We start from the raw sequence: 19,751 nt of genomic DNA on the forward strand, positions 1-19,751 counted from the left end.
CATCAATAAGCATTAGTTTTCTTCTCAGATATATTTAAGATCACACCAGTAACCATGCTTGCAACTAGTTACAAAAACTGCCTTGCAAAGAGCTGGCAGAAACTGAGAGCAAATGCATTTTCTCAGGGAATTTCAGAGCCTTTCTGTATGCTATATCCAGCCCATGCACTGCCCTGAACGGTTTAGTTCTCGACATCTCTGGTGTTTTCCTCTGTCTTCCTCTTCCCCTTCTGCCTGCTCATGCTTCTAAAACAGTCCATTCTCCTTTGGTATCTTTCAGGTTGCATGACAGCACCTGACCCCCTTTAACCTCACCCTTTTTTCTGTCTTCTGTCTCTCCTTTTAATTTCTTTCTTTCTTCTGCTTTGTCTTCTTTTCTAGTCAGAGATTAAATCGCCTCCTCACACATTTAATTTCTGTCAACTGAAGAACACCCGTGGTCGTCACCTCCTCTTCCCCTTTGACTACTTTCTTTTTCACTCCCCCCCGTGTGTGAATGTGTGCCTTGAAGATGCCCTCTCACCTGTGCCATCCCAGCTGCAAGCGCCTTCCCCAGGGCCGGGCTCGGTGGGGAAGGGGGGGCTGAGCCTGGCCCCCGCCCCACAGTCCACACTCTGCTCAGGCCCTCAACCGTGGCGCAGACCCAGCCCCCACGCAGCCCCCCACACCAGAGGGGCAGAGCTAGGAAGCTAAGGGTGCCATGACTTACCACAGTGCGGGGTACACCAGCCCCAGCCCCACGCGGGGCGGCGGCGATGCTCCCCCAGCCCACACAGTGCCCACCCGCAGTGCCGGCCAGGCGGCTGGCGTGGCAGAGGGCCGTGCCTCCCGCAGCCATAGCCGCAGCCGCCCGGCTTCTGCCGCACGCACAGGTTGCGCCCAGCGGGGCTGGAGCGGGGCAGCGATCTCCACGCGCTTGCCCCACCAAGATGAAGGTGCCTTCGCGGGCAGGAGGACCCGTCCCACCGTTACGAGGCGCTGCCTGGCACCCTGCCCAGTGAAGTGGAGAACATCAGACCTCACCAACACTACCAGCTGGAGCCAGCCACCCGCTGGATAGCTGCAGCTTTCCACCTGAACAGGTTTCTTCCCTCCAAGATGTGAAGTGAAAATACACGTGCAAAGAAGGGTTGAGGGACCAGCCCACAGTCTGCTCTGGTTTCGGGCTGGCCCATTCAGCCCTGCAGCAGCTCCTCCTCCCATCCCCCGGCTCTCCTCCAAAACCCAATATACATATACACCATCTGCTTTCACCTATGTTTCACCTATTTCAGCCAAATGTATTGTAAAAAACAAGGCAAAAAGGCTTTAACAATGTACTGGTTCCTTAGCTGGAAATGGTAACACAAACATTTTAGCACCTGAACGCCTTTGTTCTTCCAGCCTTGAATTAAAACAAACCAACTAACCCCTCCTTACAGAATTTCCTGCAAAAATACATCTTTAATGCACCAAAGCAAATAAAAATAGACCTAAGAAATGTGTTTAAATTTCTTGTACACTAAGTAGAATGAAATTAACAAAAGACTGATTTAAAAAAAAAGGAATAAGTGCAGTAGCTGCATTTATAATCCTGCATGCAGCAACTAAAACGGTATCTATCCTTCTATACACAGTTGTACATATTTTCAAAGAAACTAACTCATTCTGTTCATCTACATTCACGGGTCCCATCCTGCCAGTCTTCATGTACTTGAAAAACACTTATGGGCAAGTTACCCCAGAGAGTTAAGCAAACGCGGACCCCGGGGCACTGCAGCAGCACTCAGCACCTGCAGGACAATGGTGCTGGGCCACCTGCACACACAGCCCATAGCCTGAGCGGACGCTGCCCTAACGAACCTGGGTGATGAGGGGAAATGAGCCACCCTGCCACTCGCACTCCTGACCAGGTCCTAAGCAGGGTCAGCAACATGATGATAGTTAAATAAATGTTAATTATGATTAATCACTTCATGTATCTGTTCCAGATCATTTTGGTACAAGATATTTGAATTTATAATAAAGTTTCTTTCTATTTATCCTTTTTTTTCCCCCCCTAAGTATAAAATAAAGGCATCTATAGTTCACGTAGATGTGATATAAAAAAGCAGAGAGAAATTCTGGTATTCTGAACCTTGACCAGTACAACTGGCACCTCTCCTTAGGAAGAATCATTTACTTCAATGTAAAGAACCTGTATCAATTTATACCTGCAATGACTAATTTTATTTTACCTCAAGGAGTTTTTAAAATCAAATGAGAAATAATTTCCCAGTCAGTTTTTTTTCTGGATTTTTTAAAATCAGCATTTGAATTAACTATCTGCATGATTCAAAACTTTTAAAAGTAAAATGAGCAACACTGCATACAACTTGCACTTTGGAACACTCAGCTCTATTCAACATAACCAGGCACATAAAAAAAAAAAAAATCTTAATCATTTTCAGCTACTGTGATTAATGCCTCTTACTGGTATCAACTGCAGGCAAAGGCAGTTAGTTGTCAGCTCTGACAAGTAACTGAGGGATCCCTCTCCAGCCACAGCTGTGACTAGCATCTCCAACAGGCTGAACACTGCCTGCAGGCTGCAAGGCCCTGCTTCCCAGAAACATGACTGAGGGCAGCTAAATGATTGCAAGGTAACAGGAATCGCTGCGAGGCCTCTGAAGAAGGCAGGGTATATAAACCAGACTTTGACTCTGTACAATTTAAGCTTATTTCAGTCAATTTCCAGGTTTTAGGCAAGTAATGTTCCCAGAAAGCTTTAAACACAGCAATCCATGATCTACTAAACCCAATACAGTTGCCAAGAAGCTGGTATTTCTACCTTCTCACAATGGCATTCTTACCTTTGCCAATTCATTTATTTTAATGATACAAGTAGCTGTATCACAAACAAAAATCAGCCGCATCACACTGTGCAGGCATTTACATTTCCTTTTATCTATAAACACTGCCCTTCTCCCTCATGTACCTATCTAGATTTCTGAAAAATTATGCAGACTATTTGTACGGCTTGTCTTATTTTCCAGTTTATGTGATACCACCCATTCTTCTCTCTTTCAAGTCACTAGGGAAAACTGGTGATTTAAAATAAACAACTAAATATATGATTACACGTGTTTCTACTTCGCTCCCTTCAGTTTTACTCACGATGCTTCAGATAGGTCCTCTCACTGTGATAGCAAATGGCCAGTTTGGCGCACTGCATCTTACTGGGTTGCCATTTAACACTTCTCAAATCCATTTACCTGGGCTGACTGAGTCTGCCACAACTGCTCCTGAGAGCAAGGCAATTGCTGGCTGTCTCTGGAAGCACGGGTCGAGCTGGCAGCCACACCAGGGGCCAAGTCCAAGTCCAGAGGCCATAATACAGGGGGCTTATCTCACCCTGCGCCAGCTGACAGATCCCACTGCCCAGGCTGCCGCGTGGCACCAGCTGCGCTTCTGCCCTGCTCTCCTGCTCCCACTTTGTTTCAGTCCTTGAGTAATAAATACCTCCTTCTATGTTTTGAAAATGGTCTTTGCTTAGCGCGTCAACTTCCTTATACTTAACACATACTGTAGTTGATTTGTTGCCATGAGGCTTATTTAACAGTTGCATGCAGAAAAGTTAATTTCTCACCAACATTATCACATTTTTAAGATGCCTTCAGGTTTATTCTTCCTAAAGAGATCAGTAAGCTTCCTTGCAAATTTATCTCCCCTGAGCACAAATCTTGCTCCATATATTCCACACTTTCACAGGTGAGAGTGTAGAAATGACATCCGTGCATTCACTGCTCTGCTTGCACATTAAGATATAACTTGCAAATATGCTGTTACAAGTATGTAGCTGTTAGAAGTAAAAATACTTCTAAACACTTCTTGCAGCAATATTTAAAACTACTGTCCAATCCTATACTGATACTACTTTTGCTAGTACCATTGGGAAGCGCAGACAGCTTCACTTTCAAAGTAACGAAAAGCTGAGTTGACTTTACAGGCTGGATACTCTCGTTCTCTCAAGAGTCCATAATAATTTCCAGAAAAGCCAGTTTTAACTGAAGCTGCATGGTACTACTGTTCTAAAAATCCCTTTTTTCCTCCTGTTCAGTCTAGCCTCAGAAAAACATTAAAACATCTAGTTCTGGTTAGTGTGCCTTTACTCTTTTGCTGCAGTATATTTTGCCAGTTTGCAGTTCTACACACATTCACTTCTGTGCAACAAACTCTGGGCCAGGTGAGAACCTGCCCATTGCAAGCCTCCCTAGCATCAACTGGAAATATTTAAATCACAAATTACTTTTTTTTCTATGAAACAATTCCTTGTGCTCCACTATCAAAAAAACCTTCCCATTTTAATGTACTCTACTTTGAAATAAAGCTACCACATATATCCATGTGTATCCATCCATCTATTACCTACATGTCTTGTGCAAGGGAGGTATTATTCTGCTCCATAAAACACGAGATGCAGCCCTAGTGTTCAATAAAGAAAAGGAATAAATATTAACCTAACAGATACAAAGAACTGACTCTTCTGTTTCTGCGGAGGAACATCTAGTTTGAGTGTGAAATCTTTAGTCATTCAGTTTGCCCAATCTGGGTTTTTCCTAACTTGCCTGCATTTTCATTCAGTTAGTCACTGCATAAATCCGAGCTGTTGCTTAGCTCAGCTCACTGCAGGGAAGATTTTACCACGGTACTGGACAAGCAAGGTTATGTTAATGTGAATCATCTTTTCAGCACGCCCTACCACCAGAAAGCTGGATTACAGGCACAATTTACCATCAAAAGCTGGCTCTAAATCCCAATTCCACTGTAGAAAATGGGAATTGATAAAAGAGCCAGCAGCCTGTCCAGCTTCAGCTCGCCGTCTCCAGCTGTACAACGCGCTCCAAGCTGCTGCACACCAATGGCTGAATTCTGCTCTTAACAGCAGGACCAAGTAATTTTTTTTTTTTTTTGTCCAGGTATTTGCTTCATCAATGTCAGTGTATAGCGATTGCCAAGGTCCCAGAAAACATTTCATTCTGTCTGTTGTTTTCAAAAGGCTTCAGTTAAATGTGCATTCTCTTGTTCCTGTATTAACAAACAAAGAAAAAACGTGCACTGTTCTTGACACTGCTATGCTAGCTACCACATGCAGCTAAAAATCTGCCAGGCTCTTGTGAAGTGAAAACCTCTCCATGGGCCAGTCAAGGGTGGAAAGAGCTCTAGCTCAAATAAAAGTGCAACCTCTTCCTTGCCCTGTATAGAAAAACTAGCACCAAAATTGCACAGGATTTTCAACTGAATCCCTGTGTCAGGATAAAGAAATACACTTCTGCAATGGATTATCACTCTGTGTTCCCAGAGTGTAACCGCTGTTACAAATACATCATGGAACTCTGCTTGCTCACTTGCACACTGTTACACATGGTTATTCCTTAGATTTCTCTCCAGCACGTGTAAAGCAATTAATTCACTCTTGTGTCTTCCTGCAATCTTAATCCTGTAATGTTTATGATCAGCTTGTATTTATGCTTTCAAGACTGAGGATGCTGTTAAAAGGACGCACATCTAGAGAAAGGACAGGGAAAGGGAAAACAACACTGGAAAAGCTGGGAATTGAAGCAACATTAACATTGCTAGGGGCTAAAATGCCATAGGGTTTCTGATGTTCCTGAAGCTCCACAGGTGGGTGCTTCCCTCTGATAGCAACTCAACCCATGATCAGGAGAATGAAAGACTTAAGAAGAGCATAAAACAATCACCTTTACTCCTGCAAAGTCGTGGTTACCTACTATATCTGCAGCTACCCTGGGTCTGCCTGGCTACTCCTGGATTGTGGGTTTTTTTTCAGCGTGTCCACAAATGAACAATCTTGCTCCCCAGGTACACTGTGGACACCCTTGTACCAGAGCTGACTCTTGCCCATGATCTGCCCCAGCCATGAACTGCCATGTTCTCAGGTTCAACAGAGCACTTGCTCCTATGGGTCCCACAGGCATTTCCCCAAGAGAGGTGGCCTGAGGACCACCCACCTCCTCACAGCCCCCTCTCTACACCAGCTGCTTCCTGGCCCCTTGGGCACATAAGGACATGTGCCTTCCCATGCAGCTGGCACGGCAGGATGGACAGTGTGCACATACATGAAGGACAATTTCCAAACTCCGCCATTCCTCTTTTTCAAATTTAAATCTCAATCTCACAACTACTTATGTTTATATTTAAGCCTGGAAACTGTCCCATTCAAATTCAGTTAAATCCTGCCGAGAAAAAGTAAATAGCTTTGGTTCCTTAAAAAATGCTCCTTTCTTCAAATAGTATTTTCATCTTTTTTTGCTAACTCTCTGTACTATTTCGCCAAGTTAGAAATGGTCCAGAGGAATCTGGAGCTGAAGAGAGTCTTTCCAGGAACTTGACAGGACTTGAAGTGCTCTCGAGAAGGAAGCTCAATCCAAACCCGCTATCCCATCCAGCCCCTTGAAACCCTCCTGCTAAAGCACCACCACTCTTAAGCAGCCTTTGAGCAAACTTCTGAAGCATCAGCATTTTCCCACTGGAACAGCACCTGTGCTCCCAGTATCCCATTTCTGAAAAGCAAGATAACTTTTCAGGATCTCCAGGGTTGAGAGCTGGCAGTCAAGGTGTACAAAAGGCTGCTGAGTTCAGCACTTTTATCAATCAGGAAGTCTATGCAGTGACTGGGATATAAAAAAATGCAGTCCGAGGAAACAGACCCTGTTTATGACACCAATGTCTCTGCTATATCCAGGAATGCCTCTACTCAGCTTGAAGCAGGGATGCTGCTTCTCCAGGCAGTGCCCACACAACGCAGCTCTGTTTCTCTGTAATGGAGCAGACCTCAGCTGCAGGTCAGACACGCGGACACCCTGGGGGGCAATGCCCGTGAAGGCACTCATCACTGCTGCTCTACCACTGCCCTCAGGGAACGCCACTGCCCAACTGCGGACAGGTAACAGACCTGGCTTGGCAGGAGGCACACACCAGACCATTCTGCTGTGACCCTGCCAGCCCCCTACCCTTGCGGGGGGGTCCCAGGGTCAGCTCCCACCGGGGATGTGGCAGAGCTTCTGCAGCTCAAACTGGCATTACCTGGGTATGCACTATGTTCCCAGCACAGTTTCTGGTGATTCACATGAAGCAGAGCTCCTTCGAAGGTCTCCTGCATTGCTGCTACTAATGCAGTAGGAGCTCAGCTTGCCATTGCTGGTGTGAAGCACTCCAACATCACTACAACCTGCAAATGAAGTAGCTGGATTTATTATTCTTCTTTAAAAATCCACTTCATCAGATCTTAGTATTTTTCTCCGTTTGATCAAAACGCTGAAGTTGCTTCCAACTACATAAACAGGTGTTCTGTGTCAGTTAAATAATTAACATTCCCTAACAAAGGGGATGTCCTAAGTATTTCAATAAACTCAAATATGAACTCCAAAAAGGTTTTACTATTTGCATAATCCTGTGTTTCAGTACCTGACAATTCAGTGTTTACTCAAATCTTATTTCAATCCAGTAATCCTTCTAGTGGCACTATGCAAATTCAGGAAAGAGAACTCGGGATCAGAATAAAAGCATCTCTTTAGTTATTTTATACAGGGACTAATCTAAGTGCTGTTGATGCAGCCCTGAATGAAGAAAAGCCTGGATCCCTGAGCCACAGCGTGAGGCTCACAGAGTCAGGCGAGCAGGGATCAGCTGCCACTGTGCCGCCTGCTGGCAGATTCACCTGTAGAAGTCCAGTCCCTTGTGATCAAGGCTGCCAGCAAGCACGCCAATTAGCACTCCAGCAAGACGGAGACTCAGTGAGATGGCTTCATATCCTTTAAAGACTGAAAAGATCACCTTCTTATTTCCCCCAAGCCATGTAACACAAGCCCGCTGGGAGGAAACACACAGCAAGGCAATCAGTGGACAAAATCAAGCAATTAGTTTCCCTGAAATTGCACAGTCTGAGATCCTGGTCCTCAAAGCGGGAGAGCTGACCTGATGCCACAGGCAGTGCTCCCCACACACACACCCCCGCCCTATGAAGATGCTTCAGCCAGCACCAGACTCTGCTTTCTCCCTTTTGTTCCCTTCGAAAGCAACACAGAGTAGAGCAAAGACATACAATACATAGGAATACTTTTTAATTGCTCTTCATCAAAGCCCTCCCTACCCCAAGCCTGTGCTTGAGCACGGGGCACTGCTGCCCCCCACCCCCCACCCCAAGTGCAGACCCCCAGCAGCAGCAGGCCAGTGCCGGGCCAGTGCCAGGAGCTGGTTCCCAGGGTGAGAACCGCTGCGGCAGAACGGGGTGAGCACGTGCTCGGCTCTCCACTGATCCCAGCCCCACACACCTACCACCGATCCATAGGGAAAAACAACACTGCATGGAAGGAAGCACAAGAAAACAGAGTGAGGATTAAGAAGGTGCCATTTACTAACCCACCCCAAAACAATACTGTTTTTTTCTTGTAACAGGGCACTCTGAATCTGACCGAATTGGTGCAGAGCTGCAGGCTTGCCTTGGCTTTGGCCGGTCTCCTAGAGAAGATGTCTCATGCTCAGATGCTAGAAGCTCCGACATGGAGCTTCGCTATTCCTGACATGAAGCACAGACTTCTAAGCAGCTCCCAGGGCTGTATTTCCTAAATGGCATCCAGTTGGGCTAACAAGGCTATACAGTCCCAACGAAGAAACATTAATGCTTCTCCAAAGTCAAAACCCAGATGTGATCATTCAGTCTTGAATGTAATTGTTGCTTCCAAAAAATTTCAGAGTGAACCCTGGCAACAAGGCATCTGTATTTAGAAAAACAGAGACTCGGGGTCACCCCAGGAAGGAAAGAGGCCTCAGAGGCTGCTTCTGACCACTCATTTGAAGACTTGGAACAAATGACTGAATATTCTTGACACAAGGTTTTCTTATTTTATACCTCTTCATATTTTCCCCACAAATTAGTTCAGAATTTTACTGATTTTGACTGCACCCAGCAGAGTTCCTAACAGCAGAGTTCCTAACTGTAAACCCACGCTGGTTTCTATTATGTACAGCCTCTAGAAAAATGACAGTACAAATGCTGCAATGCAATTTTTTACATTTTTTTTAATTTCTTCCTGCAGATGTAGAGATGAATCTATAATATGGACTCCGAACACCACAGTGAGCCATAACTCTTCTGTCTGAATATCTAGTAAGATTTCAAAATGCCATTTATGTTCCCACAGAGGAACATGCATGGGTTTGATTGTTTTTTTAATGGACTATTTGCCATTCGGCCTAACAATTGCACCATTTTCCCAATGTATTTGCCCCTTTCCTTTTGCTTCTTCTTCTTCTGGAGCTCAGCCTACTGGCAAACGCACAGGCTGAAGAGGAGAAAAATGGCAAATCACGTCTCAGGAATTTGAACTCTACTTATATCTTCATTTTTTTCCAAGGGTTACTGCTTTACAAGTTTCCTTGGAATCAGACATGTGTCCATCTGCCTCCCAGCCCCTGAGCTGAATCTCACCTCTGCACCCTGAATGCCGTTACTGCCAGGCACTCATGCGATGCCACAGACCACAAAGTTAGCATTACTGAACAGTCACCTGCTCTGTAACTACGTTTCTGTATTTTTCTCTCCTGCCTTCATTAAAGGAGAGATAGAGCCAATGATCTGCCATTCTCACATTATTAATGAAATACACTTCCTGTGTTTTTCTTTTTGTGGTATTAAAATAAATAACATCCTTATTCTGCACCCTTAGGTAAGTATAACACAAACGGGAATGACAAGTCAAAAAAAAAATCATTATTTTTTGAAGCAGTGATGAAGCAGAAAGATATGAACAATTAACAGTTACATCTCTGAGGTGGCAGAAATAAGCTGCTCGCCAAGTTCACCAATAATAATAATAATAATGCATTTATATTTTTTTAAGGTTTCTTGGTAAAAAATGTCATGTCACTTTTACAGAGTTCATGAGTTTCATTTTTAAAATACTTCTTCAAAAGTAGGTAAAATACTAACATACTACATACTGGTGGATTTTATACACAAGGCACCAGAGCTTCAAGCTCAGATGTCATCAGTGTAAAGACCTGAACTAGTAGTCTCTGCCTTTTTCTTAGAATTTCAAAAAAGCAGAGAAACATGAGTGTTCCAAGACTTTTCAGATGCTGAAGGAAGAGCAGGAAAAAGCTTTTACACTTCACTGGGACATCCAGTCGAGCATGAAGTAGCTGCCTTAGCAGAAGCATAACTGAAGAGAGCGAAAATTTATTTGAAACTTTCAGTGCCCATAGTGGATGTTAGCTCCAAGAGGATAAACTGATTCAGACCAAATCCTGCCGTGTTTACCAAGGCTGCTGAAATCATATGAAGTTCTGATCAGTTAGAACTGGCACGTTATGGATCACAACAGCTTCCATCCTGCACAAAGCCCACTGCCTGCAGTGGAGAAGTACCAGCTAACAGCAGTGCTGACCACAACTGGGCAGCACCACAGGAAAAACAGTCTTGAGTCCTCGTAACCCCCTCCTTGCTTTCTTCGTCACTGTCTTTATACTTTCAAAAAACTAGGAAAGATGATGTGGCAGCCAAAGGACGTGGCACGCACAAACTACAGCCAGGCTGATGGGGTGTCCTCGGCGCATCCGCAGCCTCCCACAAGATTTGCATTTGACATCCATCTCCCCATTGTTAAGACATTGTTATCTCAGTTTTCAGGAAACATCAGATGACTCATCTATCGGAACATCTGATGAAGCTAATGTAATTTCAAAAATGAATTCTACTTCAGCATATTTATCCAAGGGGGAAAAAAAAAAAGAAAAAAGAAAAATGCTAAAAGTCTAATTTCTGTTGCATCCTGATTTAGGAACTCAAGAGCTTATTTTTGCTGTAGACAGTTTAACAGGCTTTTAGGCATCCAAATTTAGGAAAAAAATCCTACGGCATTTAAACAACGCAGAGCCAGAACTGGAGCTGACTCAGCCACTCAAGCGCACAATTTGAATACACTACATAATCATTCTTGTTTTAAAATTATCCTACTAATATCTAAGGGCTAGATTATCCCAGATGCATTTATCTTGATTAACGCGCTACCCTCAGGACAGTCCTGCAGATTCCAGTTCGAACTAATTATGAAGCAGGGTATTCAACAGCAAAATGATAAAATCTTGCTGATTGACATGGCCCTGACCTCCTTCTTGCACTACCTTGCCACTGTCACAGAAATGTACATGTCTTCCTCCTTCTCCCCCACGCTCCTAATTAACACATAACAACTGCTGCTTGTTACCAATTCAGGATGAAGAAAGAACCCGTAAGGTGCACACACAGGACATGTTTCCCAACAAATGACACGTGTCCAGGGATGAACGCTGCAGTGCCACAGCTCCATAGCAGCCCTTGCGAACGCCAGCAATGGCACCCACAGGCAGCAACACAACATGGAGCAGAGATCCTTGGCTGTAAATGCCCCTCTTTTTTTGCTTCAGACCTACACACATTGGTTTTGCTTTCATTTCACAGGGGGCAGGGTGGAAATACTTTACCAAAGCTGAAAAATGCACTTCTGAAATCTATTTTTACCTCCTATGAGCAGATCAGGGGAGCTGTGTCTGCTTGAGGCTGGCTGCATGCTGTCCCTGCACAACACCCGCGGAGGGACACCTGGGACGGAGGCCAAAGTCTGGCTCGGCAGAGCTGAAGGGTACTGCCATTTCACGGGGTCCCCTCAGAAAGTGTTTGCTTTGCCTGTTTATGCTCTAAATATAGCAGAACACACCGGCCATCTCCAGCTCATGAGCAAGTATTCCTACCGGGGGCCGCAGCTCTCTGCAGCACTACCACACACCTGTCTGATGTCAGCTAATATAAAGCATTTTTCCAAAACACAGGAATCCTTGGGAATGCTATAAGCGAAAGATGCATTCACAGTTTGTAAAGAAAAATTCAGTGACTAAATATCAGTCTTATGTCCAAGAGACAATGCAATAGCAGCTGTTTGGTAAACACTAATGTTACACAGAGTTATAAGAAACCAAGTACCTTAATAATGAGGTAAACGTGTAGGTGTAGTACTATTTTAGTATAGAGTAAGGACATTATATCCACACCGAATTACTGAAATATTAAAAATTACTTTTGAATATCCTAAACAAAGACATTTTCTTTTTCTTTGGTAAACTATCAGCTGACATTACAGGGTCCAGACAAATCTGGTACAACATCTCCCTAAACTGTTTCTGCATAACATCTACGGTTTCTGATATTGCAGAAAACTTAATCAAGTAACTAGAGCTTGTTTAGCTTCACACACAGAGATTGCCAAAGATCTGAAACAAAACAAAAACCTGAGCAACTGCTTTTCCACTATGTGGACTGGACGGGGAATTCAGTGAAGGGATGCATTCCATTTTCTGTTTACCAGAAGTACTCATACATTATAGAAGCTACTTTAATAATAATAATAATTTAAAAAAATAAATAAAAAAAAAAAAAGCTCAGGAGCCAGCTGACAAACACATGTGCAGGCCCACTCAGCGAGCAGGTCTCCCGGCTCCAGCAGCAGCAGCAGCAGCAGCGTTCCCCAGCCCTGTTCCCCAGCCTACAGCAAGGGAACCCACTGGATCCCCTGGGAGCCAGCACACAGCACCTCAGCTACAAGTAAACCTTCCAGCATGAACACAAGTAAACATATCTGGTAAGCACTGTATTTTTAAATAGCAGATTATTTCCTAGCTTACAGCTCTGCTGCTGCACTGGCTTCACATGGGCAGAAGAGTCTCTTTTCCATGGAGTATTTCTAAAGCAATGTAATAATGCTGTGTTGTTACCAAGTTACTATCCGCGGACCTTGCAGCTCTTTACAGAGGTGATAATTATCTCCTTCAACAAAAAAGGAAGCGGAAGAGCCCTGTTGAGGGCAACAGAGAAGCCAGTTGCACCGCCGGGGCTGGGGAAGCCTGGCCAGCCCCTGGTCCTCCTCTCATCCAGACACAAGCCAGGCTGCTGCTCCGGCTCCAGTGCCGCAGGCCTCCTCATCCGGCACAGAGATTTGAAAGCACTTCCAATGACCATGGACGCCAGGAATCTGAGCAGAGGGTGATGACATACAGCAAACTCAGGTGATGCCTCCCACAGTGAAGGAGATTCATGTCCAGTTAATTCCAGTGCTTTGTTTCAACCTTTTTGGTCTCATCCTTGCTCTGAAAAGCGCCAGCCTAGTGGGGCAAGGCCACTGCGACCATGACAGATCATAGGGAAATTAAACCACGGGACATTGCGGGTAGTGTTTTACCAGCAAAAGAACCTTCACCCTCACAGCCTCTCACACAGAGGCAAATTTAGACCTCCAAGGCTGGGATGGGAGCAACACTGCAGCACAGCCATCCCCGCTGCACCTGGCCACACAGCCTCCAACGACGGCACATGGCAGGCACAGTGTCCTTGCAGTGGTGGCTAGCTCATGCCATGCCACATGAAGAAAGCACCAGGTGGGCTTGCTGCCACCCAGGGCTGGTGGCCACGGTGGCGAGGGCAGGCAGAGGCACTGGGCCGCTCTCCGGTGAGGGTGATACCTCGGGGCCAGGACTGCCCATCAGCACCGTGGCCTCTGGCACTGCCCTGAACTCCAACACTATTGTAAATGCATAGTAACATTTCATTTCCACATTTTAAAATTAATTTTTTCTCCCCCTGCCCCCTGCATATATTATAATGACTGTAAACTAAATCTGAACAACACAGAAACAAAACCATTCCATAATCAGTGAGTTAAAACATGGCTGGGGGTGATGGGGACAGGTATTTCGGGCCAGAGAGCATTTTAAAGGTTCACTCTTTACCCCGATCTGAGACGAGATACATTTTTAAACTCCGGAATTTTAAACTGCAGGATTTATATAAAACTGCTACAAACCCACTTCCTGCCCAGCTCCCGCTGCGATCGGGACCTGGCCACACAAGCAACCTGCAGTAGCTGGTTACAGCTACAACTCCCTCCCCAAAGCATGTCTCTGCCACAAGCCAAGTCGGTCTCTGCTCCACTTCCTGGGATTTGGTCCCAGGAAGAAAAAATTATACTGCAGAAAAAAACCTGACAGACACAGTTCCATTTTCCAACTTTTGATTATTTTTTTTATGACTCTACTGAATTAATTCCACACTGTTTGTGGCATAAGTATTTTAAATGTTAAGATTATTTAATTCATAAGAAATTAAGGGAGGGCACCGGGATCTACATGTCTAACTACTGAAACTATGCTACAGCAGAATAGCAGCAATACATTTATAGCGCCTAACTCAGGCATCCCTCCTAAAAATCACAATGAGGCTGCACCCTCCCTGCTCCAGCACGCTAGAGCTCTGCACCTTGCTTTCTGCTAAGTGTTGTCCTTCCCTTAAGCAAGTGCATTTGTGAAAAAGGCAGGATAACCACAGCAGTCCCAAACATAGAAATACAAGCAGGGTGCTCACAGATACCTAAATAACCTAGGGAGGAAAACACTCTTCTAAGATTCACCATCAGCTGTCCAGAGACACCAACAACCTGCTGGTAGTTAAGAGATGGAAACAAATCCTCATATTGCTTACGTGGTTTGTGCTATTAAAAACTAAGAATCCTTACAGTGACTTTGCTGTTTCTACGTGAAGTGCCCTTTATTCCAGCTACAGGCAGAGGATAATTCGGAGGCAAAGAGCCAGTCACTGTAACCATACTGGGGGATTTGAGCCTTGCCAAGCGTATTTTCCCTTCATTTCCCCTATCCTTCCCCCTCCCCCGAGGAAAACAGCAAAACAAATCAACGAGCATCAATAAAATAAGAGCAGCAAAACATCCCACTGCTGGCAGACAGCAATTGCTCCATTTGGGCTGCAGCGTTTTTCTGGCTACAACTGTGTCTTTCATTAACCATATATCCTTGAAAATAATATAATATTTACTCACTTTCAATGAATCAAAGCAGGCGATTACGCGTCCGTTTTCAACTTGGCAGCTTTTCGATGGATGTGCAAATTTACATTCCGTGTCTGGTCGTGAGCAAGTCCCCCTTTGGAACTCCCTACACACTTCCAGCGTTAGCCATTTTGTGTCCCGAATCGGCGTGACACTAACAGCCATCTTTAGATTTTACAGGTAGTTAAAATTTCCAATAAAATGGACAAACGAGTAGCTGAACTGATAAAACTGGAAATGATGAAAGCGCCACCTCCAGAATTTTTTTTCTTCCCCCCCACTCCCTATTTTAAAAGTACGTGTAAAATTGGGTGGCTTTTCTCAAGGAAAAGCTGTGCCACCACGAGTTCACAGCGTGACACTGTCAGAGGTCTTGCACTTAGAGAAACGCCAGGGTTACCGGCAAGTTGAACGTTAAAATGTGCAGCCCGGGGCTAGGCTGGTGCGCTCAGTTACCCATCCCGAGTGCTGGCCGGAGCCCACGGTGCAAGCTTGGAAATATGGCAGACCCTCCAACACAGGATTTCCAAGCTACTTTCAGGTAAAGTTGTCTGGAAGGTGATCTCCACGCAGCTGAATTTGCAGCGGGGGGTTTTGTGGTGCAATCGGTATCGATTAGTTTGGCATAGACAGATGCAGCAGTTTAGAGCAACGATCAAGATAGGGTGGTTTGGGGTTGGGTTTTTTTGTTTGTTTTTTGTTTGTGGGTTGGTTTTTTTCCTCCTCTCCTTGGTTTTCGGGCAGAAGATATCTGACCTTCGCAGCAAACTTTTATTTTTACAGTAAAGCAGGCTAGGGCAGGGCCCGAGCGCGCCGGCCCCTCGGCGCGGGCGGCAGGGGGGTGCCTGGCGGATGCGCTGTCGTCGCAGTCTAGCTGGCAGCAAGCAAGGCAAAAAGCAGCGGCTGCTCTAGAAGCGGTCCCAAGCAGCAGAGACGTCAGGAAAGGCACTTCTTAGTACCAACCTGCAGAGAGAAGAGACACGTTACAATTCAGCGGGCGGCATCCCGGGGGTCCCGCGGAGCCGCCGCCGCCCCGCGCAGGACACTCACGCCAGCCGCCGCCGGGCCGTGAGGAGAGGGGCCGCGTCCCCGCGCGGAGCCAGGCATGATCAGGAGCGAGCCAATCGCAGATAGCGTTGCAGCGATATTCCGGGCAGCAAGCCAATGGCGGGGGCCCTCTTATGAAAGGTCGCGCCTGTCAGACGCTGGCTGCGCTGCCCCCGAGCAGCGCCCGCCCGACGGGGCTCGCCCGGCCGCCGGAGGACGAGCGTGTGGGCCCGGGCCCTACCCGACATGCAGCGAGGGGGACGGACCATCGCACCGCCGCCGCCGGAGCGCCCACGCGCGGGGAATGGTACCGTCCGCCGGCCCGCCCCGCCCCGCCGGGCCCCGGCCCGCCCGCCGGCCCCGCCGGTACGGCCCCCCCGCCGCAGGGAGCCGGGAACTCCCCCCCCACCCCGCAGGTACGGGCCGCTTCAGGGGGCCGCCCCCCCTCCCGCAGGTACGGCTCCCCCGCCTCAGGGTCCGGGCCCCCCGCGCAGGGAGCCCGCCACCACGCTGTGGCCGTGCCCGGGACCCGCCCAGAAGAGCCGGCAGGCGGCGTGCCCGCTGAGCGACCCGCCGGCCCCAAGCCGCGCTCCCGCGCAGCCCAAGCGGCCAACGCAGGGCGTCCCGGGGCCACCGCCAACGGGCCGGACCGCTGCCCTCCCAGGCCCCAGGAAATAACGCGCCGCTACTCAGCGCTCAGCTTCCTTCCACTAATATCTTGCAGGTGCACTACACTTCTCGTGATAAACATCGTTCACTTAAAAAAACACCCAGGCATTTAACATCGAGAAACGAGAGCGTAAACCCATCCCCTCAGATGCCAATGGTGGAATGGGCACTTCATTGAGACGAGATGCCCAGCTCTGGTAACTCTATAATAAATTACAACTCTTGTCCCAGCCTGAAGATCTCGAAAGAGCAGCCTGGAGTAGAGCTGGTAGGCCCCTGCAGTACTGCCCAGGGCCTGCACAGCACAGCCCGTGGGCAACGCCAACAATGGGAATTCTCCTGTCAGCACTGCAACCCCCAACAGCATCCCACCCTTCCCTGTCTTTCTAAAGATACTGCTCTGTCATCTTCCTGTTTCCCACCACCACCACAACCCCCAAAGCAGCATCGCTGACACTGGAATCAGGAACAGATCTTTGGGAAGCCTGGAAGCTGGTTGGCATGGATGCAAACCAACAAGATGAGGAAAATCTATGAACAGTCTTTTCCCAGGGCCTAAGTGATTAAAACAACAAACTACAGGAGAAGTAAGACACACCTAATACAGCTAATAAGATTATAACACAGCACTCTGGTTTCCTTGCCAGGACACTTGTAATCGTGCCCACATTTTTAATCCCTGCTAGCAAGAGACAAACCACTGTGCATAATTACTTGCAAGCACAAGTTAACCGCTAGGTGTCTTCTTGGTAAACACAGATACTCATTTGCTTCGACTACCTAAAACTCAAGAGTGTCGGTCATCCTGTGCCAGCAGTCACTACTGATCAGCACTTGGGGATACAGCCGAGACTCAGGTCTTGAAAACTCATTCCATAACAAGTGCGCAGGGAAACAAGTTTGGTTCTCCCACCTGAGCCACACTACCCAGCCATGGCAGGTTAGCACCATGAGATTTGAAAATGCAGAGCAACATGCCAGGACCTCATGAAGCTGCCTACCCACGGCCGCACAGCAGCGGGCTCACCTGGGCATCCCGGCATCCCCAGCCGCCTCGTGCTGGACTGAGCAGGACTGCCATTCCCATCAGAGAGCTGTCAGAAGCATAAAACACACTGCCAGCCTCCCAACAAGGAGTTCCACAACTTGACCTTGTTCTCCACCGTAATAGATCTGCTTCCTCCCACCCTTACTCTTGTAGAGCACAAAATGATGACTTTTGAGTGTTATATTTTACAAACATTTATTCCCTGTGAATCCCTCAGGAGAAGGTGATACTGATGAAGGCAGGAAGAGCTCTACAACAAAGCTGTGAAACAGCTCTAAGCAAAGATTTTCTCCCGTTTATAAGTTTGGTATACAATCCATACCAAGCACTGATTTTTCCAAACACCAAGAAGAGTTAGAGCAGCAATTGATGTGTTTTACATGCTAAAGTCAAAGCAAGTTAAAGGCCAAATTTTCAAAACAAGATACTTAATTTCACTCTCATTACAGTAGTCATCAGCCGTAACAAGCAAAGAAAGACAGCACAAAGGCAACACACAAAACAAAAACAGATGAAAACTATCTTTTGTGCTCTCATGTAGTGAAAGAAGTAATATTCCTAGTAAAACTCATAAAACTATGTTTTATTCCTAGCTTTGTAGTAAGTTTTCTATTTGGAGCTGGACTAGCCACTTCCACCGAGCAAAATCTTACTCCTGTCGAGGTCAGTGACATACCTGTAACTGCATTCAACAAGGCAAAATTTCACCCTTCATTCTGCAGGCTGCCAGCTACCAAAAGAAAAGCATTACTCCAGGGAACCGTGATGCCTCAAAGGTAAATCTTCTGAATGTGAAGAAGTGCTAGATGTATATTTTGTCTGCACAGTCACTGGAAGAAAAATTGTTTTGCCAGAACTTGTTACCTACCTGTGAAAACACAGGCAGAAATGTCAGCTTTAAAAATAGCCTTCCAGCAAAAATAAAGACTGACTTCAGACCAGAGGTATATCTTCAATATCTCCACTAAATAAAGGAAGATGTTAGCATTGAGGTTTGTGTTGGTTTTTTTTTTTTTATCTGCATAAACTATTTTGCCCTCACTTTTAAATTCTCTTGTTATATCCCAAGCCAGTAAGGAGTCCCTAGTAAGCATCAAATGCTAAAGGATACCACTGTCTGCAAAAAAAAAAAAAAATTCAAAAACCAAACCAGCAGACAAACACAATGCCTCTCTTTGGGCTGTCTCTGATGAACAAGGGAAAGACTGCAACAAATCCAAAAGGAGGAACCATAGTCAGGGGACATGAAAAGGAGTGAGCTGATTATTAACTTAATTGAAAATTATTTGGGGGCTGACAGCTTCCAGACTCCACCTAGTAGGCCATTCTGTACTAAAGGCTGTTCTTAATCCACAGGTGGCTTCTGCAGTTCACCTTTTGAAATCTGGAAGTATTTGCTACTTGCCTTGGGAATGCTGCAACATCGGTTTGGCCAAAGCATAACCTCACGCTCACCAATTAGTGCTAATACAAGGAAATTGAAGCTAAAAATGTTGAAAGCATATTAAAAAGTGGTTCTCAGAAAAAGACAAAAAGGGAGAAGGAACACTGAGAAATCACTCTGTAAGAGAGTAAGATAGATGACTTAGTTGTCTGCTGAGCTGGGTCAATGAAAATAAATTATTAAGGAACAGCTTCACAAATCAATGGAAAGGTTATCTGGAAGTACCCAAGAAAGTGAAACTAACACAGAAAGGACCATGGGATTATGGTTTCTAAGTTCTGAATAAATATGTTCTGTTTTTATTACTTCCCATTATTGCTATAAAGAAATATTGCACAGCCCAGTTGACAATATGTTTTTCCTCCTCTTCTCATTACAGGCCTTGAGACAAAAATAGGCTATCTGAACAGGAGTGCCTCACTGCACTGGGGACTGTTCCCAAAGAGCCATTGTTTTTCCTCTTCCTGTAACTGGGCTTGCTGGCCGTTCCTGTTTTCTCTATCTCAATTCATACACGTCTCTCAGAAAGAAAGATATATATAAAGCTGGACAGGCAAAAAGCACAACACTAAAGAAGAACATGGCAGTAAAGAATTCTGTTTTCATGCTCAGAGAAAGTGGAAGCCGAAAACAC

The 19,751-nt window shown here is 46.0% G+C and overlaps 1 protein-coding gene across 21 annotated transcripts in view; it reads right to left on the reverse strand.

The window, feature by feature from the left end:
- The window catches only part of MBNL1 (muscleblind like splicing regulator 1), a 111,573-nt gene that overhangs the window by 66,739 nt on the left and 25,083 nt on the right, over positions 1-19,751 (reverse strand). For 16 of the 21 annotated variants that reach the window (XM_055817055.1, XM_055817058.1, XM_055817062.1 and 13 more), the window contains exon 2: positions 14,901-15,872. The exons of 3 other annotated variants lie outside the window; for them this stretch is intronic. In XM_055817055.1, coding sequence (XP_055673030.1) covers positions 14,901-15,074 — 174 coding nt within the window. In that variant the 5' untranslated portion in view covers positions 15,075-15,872. Of the gene's footprint in view, positions 1-7,065; positions 7,189-14,900; positions 15,873-15,959; positions 16,095-19,751 lie in introns of those variants that run through there. 2 more of the 21 variants (XM_055817054.1, XM_055817075.1) reach the window with 2 other exon arrangements.

Source organism: Falco peregrinus, chromosome 12 (assembly GCF_023634155.1).
Source record: "Falco peregrinus isolate bFalPer1 chromosome 12, bFalPer1.pri, whole genome shotgun sequence".
Taxonomy (NCBI): Eukaryota; Metazoa; Chordata; class Aves; order Falconiformes; family Falconidae; genus Falco; species Falco peregrinus.